Raw genomic sequence first — 13,274 nt, 5'->3', positions numbered from 1 at the left:
AGAACTAAATATTGGTAAGCAGAGAAGAGGGCTCCCCAATCTCCGATGGCCACTATTTGGGGGTGCTGCTGTTACTGAGAGCTCACAAGTTCCTGGCCCCTGGCCCAGGTGCACCAACCATCAGGAAGTAATAATAGGAGGTGACCACTAGCCATTGATAATTTGGGGTGGGTTTTTACTGGCTAACCTACCATGTTCCTGGAAATGGATTTTATGATAGCTCTGGTTCAAATTAACTTTTGAAACATGAAATTTCTATTAGAATGCCCAAACCTCCTAATAATTAAATCTGATAAATTCACTGGAAGTTTGAGCCAAGGAGTTCAGGCCAGTTGTGTAATCTAATCAAATATCCTTAATTATGAGGGGGCCTTTTACAAAGAGGAGGTACCTCAGCTCTGGGGTGTGAGATGCTGGAGGGTCTACTCCACAAGCTTGGCCCTTCCTGGTACCTGCCCCCCCCCTCAGTTTGGAGGGTGTAGGAGCTTTCATTTAGCCACGCTGTTTTCTTATTCCAAATTAAATTACCCATCTAGCAATATTTAAATTAACCTTGAGGCTTCTTGGAGAACATAAAAGTTATTTTGAATTATTTTCACCGCCAGGATCAGCATAATTCCCTTCCCAGTAGGCTCAGTAGGAATTCAGTGATAGAGAAACCAATTTTTAAATTAATACAATTTTGTGTTTGTAAGGAAGCCATTATTTTTAATTATCGGGCATTTCCCTCAGCCTGGCTTCCCCAGTTAATAAAACTCAGCTATTTAGCATGATTTTTTATTTTTGCAGAGGGCAGACTTTGGGAAGGAGTTTCCCCTGTGGAATTTTACCCCAGAATATTTTGATCTCACCAACCATACGCCTGTCACAAGGAGGCTCATCAAAAACTCAGAGAAAAGGAAACACTGTCGTCAAAATGGCCCTGCTGGGTCTATAACCAGTGACTCTAACTTGGCCCTAGGGGCAATGATGGGAGCTGGTGATTTGAGAAACATGAGGGACAAAACTATACTGGGCTGGATGGATTTCCTCCAGGAAATGGAATTGTAGCACAGCAGGAGAGATTTCAGTTAGACATTCAGAAGAACCCTTTGTCCATTAATGAGGGAGCTCGATTAATGAGGGAGCTCGATAGAGTCTTCAGGTCTGGCGATGGTTAAAAGCAGAAATGCTCTCTATCTGTTTACTTCTAATAAAAAATACAAGTGCCTGCCTGCCTTGGAGAGTTTGGTTATTTACTTCCCCAGAGGAAAAGCCTGGCCTAGATGACATCTTCATTTCCTTTTTGGGTCAGTCCTCTGGGATTTAAAAATCAGCTTTTCCTGGCTCCCATACAAGAAGACACCATGGTAGTGGGGATCAGTGCTTGTGCAGACAAAACAAGTTGCCATAAATTTAATATTAGCTTAAATAATGCATCATTAGAAGGGTAAGCCTCTGCAAATACATTAAATAATGCATTCCCCAAGCAAACATTATTTTTGGATGACTTGCTGTTTTGGATGGAGGTAAGCTAGAAGGGTGGAAAGACCTGAATTTGAGTTGTGGTTTTGACACTGATTAGCTTTGTCATTCCAAAGCCATATACCTTCACGATTCGTGCCTCAGTCTCCCCGTCTGCAATGGTCTGTGGGCTCTGGGTAGGTAGGGCCTTTATCTTATTTTTCTTAGTGTCCTTATTGTTTTTGAAAGTCCTTGGTGCTCAATGAACATTTGCAAATAAATTAGACTGAGTACAAGAACCTTCCCTGCCAACTCTGGTGATCTAAAGTTCTAACATGGAAAAACCAAGAATAGAAAATATGCCTAGGACATTTGTGATTTCCAAATATCTGAAAGGCTTTATTCCAAAGAGCAATTAAAGTCATTCTGGAAGGCTCTGGGGACCTGGAATTAATAGACAGGAGTGGGAGGGAGCACATTTTCATGATGTGGACTTAAATCCTATTCACTCATTCATCTAGTATTTACTGAACACCCACTATGTGCTTGTCACTGTGATTGGCACTTAAGACAGAGCACGACAGTTATGGCCCCTGCCTTGTGGATCTTGGAGGCCAGAGGAGGATTAAAGACAGGTGAACCAACAACTAAAAACATTAGCACCACCCATCGGGTACAATGTACATTATTCTGGTGACAGGTATGCTAAAAGCCCTGACTTCAGCATCATACAATTCATCCATGTAATAAAAAACACTTGTAGGGTGGCGCCTGTGGCTCAAGGAGTAGGGCGCCGGTCCCATATGCCGGAGGTGGCAGGTTCAAACCCAGCCCTGGCCAAAAACCACAAAAAAACAAAAAAAACCAAAAAAAGCCCAAGAGTTTGAGGTTACTGTGAGCTGTGACTCCACAGCACTCTACCAAGGACGACATAGTGAGACGCTATCTAAAAAAAAACCAAAAAACAAACAAAAAAAAAAACACTTGTAGCCCCTAGATCTATTGAAATAAAAAAAATGAGTGTGGTAATAAGAGTAAACACAGGAAAAGAATTTTGGGTGTGAAGGAGGGACTTGAAACTAGAATTGGGACTGACAAGGACAGTTTCCCAGAGAAAGTGCTGTCTCAGGGGGGGCGTAAAACTTCCTTTTTTTGTTTTTTCGAGACACAGTCTCATCTTGTCACCCTGAGTAGAATGCTGTCATTTCTACAGGTACCTACAACACTGGGCTCGTTCCTTAGTGGCTGGGACTGCAGGTACCTGCCATGATGCCTGGCTAGTTTTTTAGTAAAGACCGGGTCTCCCTCTTGCTCAGGCTGGTTGCAAACTCCTGAACTCAAGGGATCCACCTGCCTTGGCCTCTCAGATTACAGGTGTGAGCCACTGCAGCCGGCAGTGTGAGTAAAACTTTGACAGGTGAGGGTTCGAGAAGAGCCAGGGAGAATATTTCAGGGGAGGAGGTCAACCAGTGGAGCCCAGGTCTGCACAGATAGTGGGCTTCTTTTTCTGGTGGTGCTGGGGGTATTCTAGAGGAGGAGATGGTCCCTAGAAGGGAGGTGTCTGGTGTGGAGACTCAGCACAGATGATCGGAATGGGCTGTGTTTATTATATCCCCTCAGCGTGAATGTCCAGAGGTCAGGGATGTTTTGTGTTTCCTAGCTGCCAGGAAGGATCTGGATGGGTGCTCCTTGGTGTGCCCCAGCAGGTAAATGGGCAGAAGACTTCTAAAAATTGAAGATCCTTACCAGTGCCCATAAGGCTCCACCCCTCGACCTCACCCTCAGCAACTTTATTCCTTTTGTTCTGTTCAGGACAAACACCCCAGGGCCTTTGCATATGCTGGTAACCTAGCATAGGAGGCTTTATTTCTAGCCCATGCCTAGAAAAGTCCTGCCTACTTTTCATTCAGTTTTCAGTTCAACTCTCACATTCTCCAAGTGGTCTTAACCTAAGTTATAAATTCCCTATTATCCTCACCCTAGATTTTTCTTCGTAGCACCCATCACACTTTATATTATTTGTACATTTCATTTATTACCTGTTTTCCCCTTGTTAAGACATAAGCTCCATTGGGGTCTTTCACTTTTCCACCTTACCATCCAAAACAGAAGTCATGCAAAAGTAATGTTTGCTTGGGAACACATTATTTAAGGGTGTTTGCAGGGTCTTGCCCTTCTTTTTTTTTTTTTTTTTTTTTTTGTAGAGACAGAGTCTCACTGTACCGCCCTCGGGTAGAGTGCCGTGGCGTCACACAGCTCACAGCAACCTCTAACTCTTGGGCTTACATGATTCTCTTGCCTCAGCCTCCCGAGCAGCTGGGACTACAGGCGCCCGCCACAACGCCCGGCTATTTTTTTTTTTGTTGCGGTTTGGCCGGGGCTGGGTTTGAACCCACCACCCTCGGCATATGGGGCCGGCGCCCTACTCACTGAGCCACAGGCGCCGCCCAGGGTCTTGCCCTTCTAATTATGTGCTATTTAAGCTTATATTACATTTACCATGAGTTGTTCTGTCTGCACAGTGCTATTTACAGGTTGAATCTTAAGATTGTGGGATTAAGTTTTGTTCACCCAGGCACACTTAGTGCCTACGAGAGTGTCAAGCACATAGTGTTTGAAAAACAAAGTATTAATCAGGTAATGAATGAACATATTGTGGGAGGAAGGCGGCTGATAAGACCCAGGCTTTCATGATGACTTGTGTGTGTTCACAGACCTGCCTGAGTGGGCTGCGTGTGGTACTGAGTTCATGAGTGTGTGTTCGCACGCACGCACAGCAGTCCCCCACCTCTCTCCGGTGTCACTGTGATGTGCCACTGAGTAAAAGTAGCACATGTCAATGCATAATTGCAATGTCATATTAATTATATGGAAACCAAAACAAAATTACTAACTCCCACTTCTTCTTGGAATGCTAATAACACTAATACCAATATCACGATGGAAGATTATCTTGGAAGCAATTTTTCTTTTGTTCTGCTACCTACATATGTAGCTGCTTCTTGCTTTTGCAATCTCTATAGACATTATAATCAGGAAGAAATATCCGAGAGGGGGTTAGATGCTTTCCTTTTCAAAGAGAATCTGCATTTTAGCAAAGAGCGGAATCCTAATAGAAGGGGTCAATTTCAGTTCTGCCTTCTAAAAGCCTAGAGGAAAAAAAAACTTGCTAGGGTGCAGGGGAAACACTACAGTAACACTTCCCTGGGGCTAGGAGTTTGCTTTGTGATTAGGTTTTGAAGGAATGGAGGACGTACACCGTGTCTGCAGTGTTTGTATTTTAACCTAACATCCCTTCCTTCGGTGGGTACAGCCCCTTTTTCTAAGGTTTCCCTGCCTTGGTGGTTTATTGAGATGTCCATCATAGGACATGGGTGTGGGCATGTGACCTGTGCCTGGCTGATCATAGATCCCCCATCTCCCTGACCAGTGATTGGCCCAGGGATGGTAACCCATCTCTGCCAGGCCAATTGTTTTTCTGTGAGTTATTTTTTTAAAAAATAGAAATGCTGACTCTGTGACCGTATCACAGTGGTAATAGCGCCAGCCATGTACACGAGGCTGGTGGGTTTGAACCCAGCCCGGGCCTGCTAAACAACAATGACAACTGCAACAAAAAAAAATAGCCAAGTGTTGTGGTGGGCTCCTGTAGTCCCAGCTACTTGGGAGGCTGAGGCAAGAAAATCGCTTAAGCCTAGGAGTTTGAGGTTGCTGTGAGCTGTGACACCAGAGAACTCTACCGAGAGTGACATAGTGAGACCCTGTCTCAAAAAAAAAGAAGAAAAAGACATGCTGGGGGAAATCCCTTCCCCTTTCCTCTGTGTTCACTAAGCTGAGATGTCTAAGCCTGGAATAACTTTGGCCAAGTCTGCCTGACCCCCACGTGAAGAGGACATTAGTCTACTGCGGGAGAAAATTAGCCAACTCCTAAAAGAAACACTGCCATGAGACGGGAGGGGACTGTGAGAAGGAGAGAAAAAAGAAGACGGGGCATCTGAGGACCATCTTGGAGTCTAGGGCTGGCTCCTCTCTGTGGTAGCCCATCGAGTGACACGGCACTCGCTCCGTTGTGCTAGGCTGTTTTGAGTGGGCGTCCTGTCTTTGGCCGTGGGAAGATTCTAGACCAGCGGTTCTCAAACTGTGGGTCACGACTCACAGGAACTGTATTAAAGGGTCACAGCATTAGGAAGGTTGAGAACCACTGTTCTAGACAGATATGGGGCAAGGTGTGAACTTGTACCCGCCTTTTGAGGGGGAGCATGGACACACTAAGCGCCTTCAAGGAGGAGCCCAGAGAAGGCACAGTTGTCATGTCATCCCTTGTCACCTGCTGTCTCACAGTGGTGAGATGGTCCCTGTGCTCATGGGGGCTGCAGATGCCATCTGCTTCATGTGTCTCTGATAGGTAAGAGAGAATAGAGAAAGGAGTGGAGGGCAGTGACGGGGGAGCAGAAAGGGAGATTCCATGACTTCTCCAGTCAGTCCGTGGAAGGCACCGTGAGCATCCTCCTGTGCTGGGTTCGGCAGGGATGCAGCTCTTGGGCAGAAGGTGGGGTCCTGGCCCACCCATCTGCTCTCTTCCAGTTCCCCGGTCTGTAAGGAAGAGCCATTGACCCTTTCCTCTGCTACAGATGTCCCTCAACTCTTTCCTCTGCTAATGACGTTCCTGACTGGAAGACTGGGAAGAAGGGTGCCTAGGTGGGGTGGAGTCTCACTGGGCGCTGTTCTATCAAGAGGCCCTCACTGAGACTTTTCATCTTCTTTGAGCTCCATGGGTGCGGTGAGCCTTGGGCCCTCACACTCCTCAGTTTGCCAGTCCCTGGGAAGGGCCAGGCCATCTGCTTTGACCCTCAGTTGCTGCCACAGATTCTCTCCAAACTCCCTGCTTTCCAGGGGGAGTAAGGATTACGGGGTGCTGGTTTAATGGTTTTATTTTAAACTTCATTCAGTTTCTTCCCATTTTAAGAGGAAGGGTTGGGGCTACCAACATCTCACATCTCTGTCATGAATTTCAGCTCCCAGCTTCTCCGCATCATACATCCCAGAGTGTGGACGGCCACCCAGCCCCCCAGTCTCTGTGATCACCCGGATGGCGCTCCAGAAGGTCAGCATGACACAGCAACCCTGCTAGCTGTCCAGTCCCTCTACAACATGCACTAAATATGCCCTCCCACCCCACCCGATCTCTCTCCCACTTCTTTTCACTCTTCACTGCTAGTGATTTAGTTTCTTGGTTTTTTATTTTTTGAGACAGAATCTCACTTTGTCACCCTGGGTAGAGTGCCGTGGTATCACAGCTCATAGCAACCTCAAACTCTTGGGCTTAAGTGATTCTCTTGTCTCAGCATCCTGAGTAGCTAGGACTACAGGTGTCCACCATAATGCCCAGCTATGTTTAGAGATGAGGTCTGGCTCTGGCTCAGGCTGGTCTTGAACCCCTGAGCTCAGGTAATCCACCTGCCTCGGCCTCCCAGAGTGCTGGGATCACAGGCCTGAGCCACTGTGCCGGGCCTTAGTTGCTTGTTTGGATTAATGCCACACCCTTGATGTCCCTTTCCTTCTATCCTGTCCCTGTCTAATCTTCCTCTATCCCTGAGGGAGTGGCGGGATCTCTCTAATGCCACTCATCCCAGCAGCATGTCACTCTTCTAATGAAGCCCAGGAAGGACTCCCCTCTGGCTCAGGGTAAATACTACCCTGGAGTCACACTTCCCTCCAGGTGCTGTCCTTGTCTTTATCTGCTCAATGCTGTAACTCATACACCCTCTCTCCAACCATATTGAGTTAAAAGTTTTCTGAAATATCTTTCCCTTTTTGGCTTTTTGGACTTTTCACAAGGGATACTCTCTGTTTCTGATCACCTTTTTCCTGAATCTTGAGCCTGGCTAATTCCAGCTGCTGATTCCAACTCTTTTGGCAAGCCCTTCCTGACTCCTTAGTCAACCCTGAGACCTGATCAGGGTGGCAGAGACCCTGCTGTGGGTTCACCAAACCTTCTTTTATCCTTTTCTTCATAGGCACTCAGAAAAGGCAACATTTCCCAATATTTCCTCATAGTTCAGTTGCGGTCCCCTGCTGGTGTCTTTCCCAGGGTGGGTGGAAGTGATACCTGCTGTGCCCAGGCCTGCTCACCAACCCCTCACGAATCACCCATGCTCTGTCCCCTTCTGCAGGGACTGCAGAGGCCGTGTGCTAAAGAGGGCAGGTCACTAAGAATGGCCGCCTAATGGGCTTGTACTGCGATGTGGTGAGCCTCTGGATTTCAGGGTAAATTTGCTACCTGGCCACGCCTATGTTCTTTTGACTGTCCCTTCCTTGTGGTATTGGCCTCTAGTATAGCTTCCATCACAGTACCGGCAAGCTCTGGGAGTCTGGCCAGTTGAGGGGTGTGAGGCCCAAGGCTTACAGCACCCATGGAGTTCAAAGACGATGAAAAGTCTCAGTGAGGGCCTCATGGTAGAACAGCGCCCAGTGAGACTCCACCCCACCCTTCTTCCCACAGTCTTCCAGACAGGAACATTTTCTCCATGAGACTGTTGGTTCCTTGGTGGCAGGAACTCAGTTTTCTTTCTCTTTCTCTACCCTGCTCATTCTATGGTACTGGACAGGAAGTTGGCACTTAGTAAATACCTTTTCCATGAATGAAGAATATCACAGCCCCATTCAACAGGGGAGCAGGAGAGCAAAGACACAGCAAGCCTGAAGAGAAGACTCCATGCTGTTGTTGGCCGAGACCCCCGTTGGCTCTTGTCTATGGGGGCCAACAGGTATCTTTGCTTCAGGGCTGTGCGTTCCCTGCCGTGGGGGCCCATGAAGCATCTGAGGGAGAGGTCACTCCCCAGATTCCTTAATCCATATTACACCCCACCTCTCTCTCATACCTTCTTCCAACTACTCCCCTGCAACTTCTAGGAGTTGCTTTTATTTCATTCACTAAACAGTTTATGAACTGAATTAAAATAAATGAGATGCAAATAAATTCCAGGCTTTCTCCCTCATTTTCAAATTACATTTTCAGTCCACTCAACCTGTTATAATCTCATAGTGATTTTCATTTAAGAGAGCTAAATGGATATGTGATTGTTGTTACAGGAACTAACACCAGACAATTAAATGTTGAGGTGTTGATAGATAAAGCTGTGTTTTGATTTGCATAAACATGATGCCAGCAAATCTAACCCTGGCAGAAATTCACTTATAAGACTTGCGTGCCTAACTTCTGCTAATTACCACAAGTACCATTATTAAGATTTTTAATATTCAGAGTTTGGGATTATAGCCGTTTTATTTCAGGGCCACATTTATCTTTATTTTGAAAACTGACTCAAAATGCATAACTGATTTATCAGAGAAAAGGCACGATTACTACTTATAATCAACTTCTACAGTGCAGCGTATCAAAAATCAATTACACAGCCCTGAAATCCAGTCATTAAGGATTTAGCTACTAATCTCATTCCATTTTTGTCTTTAGGAAGACACTGCAGCTTGCAACTCTGCAGATACCAGCAGAGGAAGAAAACATGGGAAACTGCTGATAACCTAATGTGGAGACTTAAATTCCAACCAGACAAAGGCAGAATCGTAATAAGGAGGGGCCTGGCTCTGCGGGGAGGTCACCTGGGCTGGCTGGATTTCACCCTGGTCACATAGCAGAAGTACACCCCGGGTTTGGCCTGTGCTGGGCCTTCTCCCAGGGATCCCACGGTATTTGTTAAAGTCCGTCTTGTTCCATTGTTTCCTGCACAACACAGTGCTTGTCTTGATCTGCAATTATTTTAGTTATTTATTAGTTCATTTATTATCTTGTCCCTCTCTCGTTGCCCCCAGCTCCTGAATGTAAGCCGCAGGACGGTCAGGGCTTTGCTTTGTTTGCATAGCACAGTGCCTGGCTCATAATATGGGTTCAATAAGTTTGCTGAATTTGATGAAGACTGGGGTCCTCAGGATTCCTCCTCCAACCCCTGGGGAAAGTGTCAGCACAATGCTGGGAATTGGTCCCTCTCAGTGAAAGATAAGTCACTAGAGCAGGATCCCCTAGGGCCACGATCACCTGGATGACCATGGGTCTAAATGGAAGCTGTGTGTCCAATGGTCAGGAATACCAGCAAGTGTGCTAGAAAGAAAGATGGAACTGGGACCGAGTCCTGGCTGTACCCTTTCTAGACATTGTGTGTATCCTTGGATAAGTTATTTAGCTTCTCTGGAAAATGGAATTCATAATAACTACCCCCACGGGGCTGTTGAAAAGATTAAGATAACATGAGTGTTTAACACAGGGCTTGCATCATAAAAGTCTTCAATGAATGTTGAATATCAGTTTTTAAAAGATGTAACATGGGGCAAGTTTCCTCATCTAGGGAAGGAAGGGTTGGCAAAAGCTTCCTTTTGAAGTCCAGTTGTTACTTCATCCTGGGAAACCCTCTCTGACCCCTACAGGCTGAGTGAAGTCTGCTCCAGGGTCACGCTGGTCACGCTGGACCTCAGACATACTGCTGTCTTTCTGCTTCACCTGGGATTATCTCGTGTCTGGGTATTCTATCAGACTGTCCAGTCCTCGAGTATAAAGAATATCCTTTTATATTTTTGTTCTTCCAATATTTAGCAAATTACATGGTACTTAGCAGTCACTACCACTAATTCATTAGTTGAACTTGCCACGAAGTGAAAACTGAGGAGGAAGATGGTGAGTGAGAAAAGACCAAAGTTACCTCTACAGATGCTACAGCTGGAAATGGTCGCCTTTTCAGTCTAATTCTTCAGAAATGGAGAACATTTTCCCCAAAGTAGGAGCCCCAAAGGAAGATGGCTTCAAACCACCCCCCTCCCCCCAAAAAAGAACTTGCCTTTTCCAGGAAAGAAAGGAATAATGGAGAGTTGGAAAAGCTGGGAAATGTTCTTAGCTCTATTCCCAGTTTGTGGCAACAAATTGGGTGGAACCACTTACCCGGAGCTTCCTGCCAAAGATGGTGACTTTGCCTTTAATCTGTTCCTTTCTGAGGCGCCACTCAATGGAGTTTAAGCCATTCTCCATGGGCAGGGAGATGTTGCAGCGCCCAATGGTGGGGGTGATGGTGCCTGCCAGGACGTGGGGCTCACTGTGGAAGCTGACACCCATCCCATTAGCATACATCACCCTCAGGGTCCCGTTATTACAGAGCTGGTAGCTGTTCCGCACTTGATCTGGAAAAATGTAAGTGGGGGGTGGGGAGAGGGAAAGAAATTATCTACTCTATTAGTCAGAAGAGACTAGAACCCCTATTTTTATAGGTTTCCATGTACTTTGCAGCCATCAGTCTAAGGCTGCCTTCAATTAGCACACACACGACGTGAATGTGAGTAGCAGAGATACTACGGATCCATGTAAAGGAAAACATAATAAATGGCACTCCAGAAATAATTATGCCATGATATTTTTCTTTTACTCACTGAAGACTATTAATAGTACATTTAAACATTTAAGGATGTCTATTGCCTACACAATTTGTGTCAATCAAATTCCTGAACTTTAACATATATATTTTAGCTTGTATGGAACAAAATAAATGAGAGAAAAACCACTTTAATTCTTTTCTCTTTTTACCTACCATGTAACCCAAGGGTGGTGGTCTGACCACAGGTCAGATCCACTGCAAAGTTAGTCCAGGATTCCTCAAGAGAATCAAGAAAAAATAACCTTCTTACCTACCCCCATGATTTTGCTTTGACCCACCAGAATGCCACCTCACCTCAAGAGAACTCTGAAGATGCCAACAGTACAAGGGCTGCAGGCTTTCCCGACACTCAGAACTGCACAAGGGACAGACTCATGGGCCAGAGAAAGAGAGTTGTGCCCCTTGTCACAAACCATGGGTGCTGATAATGTGTGTTTCTTCCCAAATGCATCTATGTGAGTCAATCAGACTTCTGACCTTTTCCTTGATCAGAAAGTTAAGGAAGGAAATGTGACTCAGAGACTCTTTTTATGATATATTGCTTCCCGATTAGGCAAAGGAGCTGGGCTGGGCTGGCCTCCAAGGTGTCAGCTTTTGGGGCAGTGAGCAAGTGTGTACCTGTCGCTCCTGCGGCTCCAGCCATCGTGCAAGACAGAATCTACATCATTAATCATTTGGCAGAGCAGAAATAGAGTCATTGAAACTGGCTCTGTCATGGGATAATAGTCTAGAAATGTCACCATTTATCTACTGAGAGGACACTTTTATCCTCTGACAATAGGCTAGCCCACCAACATTATATCTTAATTAAAAGAAAAATTAATCTGCATAGTTTGTTTTCTAGTTAGCCCCAGCGCTCATCCTGGGCTGCAAAACACATCCTATAGCAACAATAGCAGTGGGGTGGTCAGAAACCTTTGGGATTTTCTGGGTATATGCCTAGTAGAGGAATTATAGGATTGAATGGCAGATCTATTTTTAGATCTGTAAGTGTTCTCCAAACATCTTTCCAAAAGGAATGTATTAATTTGCATTCCCACCAGCAGTGTAGAAGTGTTCCCTTTTCTCCCAGAGACCCAGAAGACCAAAAATCACATCATAACAAAGATATTTGTACCAGAATGTTTATTGCAGCCCAATTCATAATTGCTAAGTCATGGAAAAAGCCCAAGTGCCCATTGATCCACGAATGGATTAATAAATTGTGGTATATGTACACCATGGAATATTATACAGCCTTAAAGAAAGATGGAGACTTTACCTCTTTCATGTTTACATGGATGGAGCTGGAACGTATTCTTCTTAGTAAAGTATCTCAAGAATGGAAGAAAAAGTATCCAATGTACTCAGCCCTACTATGAAACTAATTTAGGGCTTTCACATGAAAGCTATAACCCAGTTATAACCTAAGAATAGGGGGAAGGGTGAAAGGGAGGAGAGGGAGGAGGGGAGGAGGGTGGAGGGAGGGTGATTGGTAGGATTACACCTGTGGTGCATCTTACAAGGGTACATGTGAAACTTAGTAAATGTAGAATGTAAATGTCTTAACACAATAACTAAGAAAATGCCAGGAAGGCTATGTTAACCAGTGTGATGAAAATGTGTCAAACGGTCCATAAAACCAGTGTATGGTGCCCCATGATTGCATTAATGTACACAGCTATGATTTAATAAAAAAAAAAGAAAAAGAAACCTTTGGGATCTCAATCTTGGCAAGATATTGCTAAAGAGCTCTGATACCAGGGCAACCAACTCAACAAACAAATGCTTAAAAGAGAGAATCAGAAAGAAACAGCAAAGTGCAAAATCAAGTGTTAGGCCCAAGAAGGTAACCATGTGTGTCGGTTTGGTGGGGAACGATGGTGATGGGAGGTAGGAGGTAGGGAGACTAGGTGAGGATGGAGACTGACATTTGCAGATGACTATGTAGGCATTTCCAAATACCCCTATATCTGGTCAGGTATAGAGGACCTTCTTCTGTATCTGTCATTTTCTACAAGGTGGACCTCTTATAGATTCAGTTTGCTGTGGGCATTGGACAACAGAATGCCCAGGGGGCACTCTAGGTCTCTGGATATACTCCTAGGCTAGGAAACGCACAGCTCTGGGCTTGGCTGGGTTCTCGTATGCGGGGAGTTTGTAGGTAGGAAAGTGAGGAGTGGGAGGCTTACCTTGTACCACTGTGTAGGAGGCCTCCACTGAAGAGAGGTTGGTGATGACAGTGACGTCGTCATCCCGGTTGGAGTTCTCAATGTCAATGGTGATAGATTTCTCCATTTCCCGGTGCAGACTGGTCACCACCCCTGTGGGGCGTGTCACATTGGTCAGGCGGCCCTCGTGGTCATAGCTGGAGGAAAAGAAGCATTGGTTGGGAGCTCAGGCACTGGGGCTGAAGAC

At 45.6% G+C, this 13,274-nt stretch overlaps 1 protein-coding gene across 12 annotated transcripts in view; it reads right to left on the bottom strand.

The window, feature by feature from the left end:
• Positions 1–13,274, bottom strand: part of TENM2 (teneurin transmembrane protein 2) — a 1,234,499-nt gene that overhangs the window by 30,877 nt on the left and 1,190,348 nt on the right. For all 12 annotated transcript variants that reach the window (XM_053567520.1, XM_053567521.1, XM_053567522.1 and 9 more), the window contains 2 exons: positions 13,049–13,224; positions 10,391–10,626 (listed from right to left, as the gene is read on the bottom strand). In XM_053567520.1, the coding sequence (XP_053423495.1) occupies positions 10,391–10,626; positions 13,049–13,224 (412 nt within the window). The remainder of the gene's footprint in view (positions 1–10,390; positions 10,627–13,048; positions 13,225–13,274) is intronic.

This window comes from Nycticebus coucang, chromosome 17 (assembly GCF_027406575.1).
Source record: "Nycticebus coucang isolate mNycCou1 chromosome 17, mNycCou1.pri, whole genome shotgun sequence".
NCBI lineage: Eukaryota > Metazoa > Chordata > Mammalia > Primates > Lorisidae > Nycticebus > Nycticebus coucang.
Note: the sequence above shows the minus strand (reverse complement) of the source record. Positions and strands in the feature narration are given on the sequence as shown.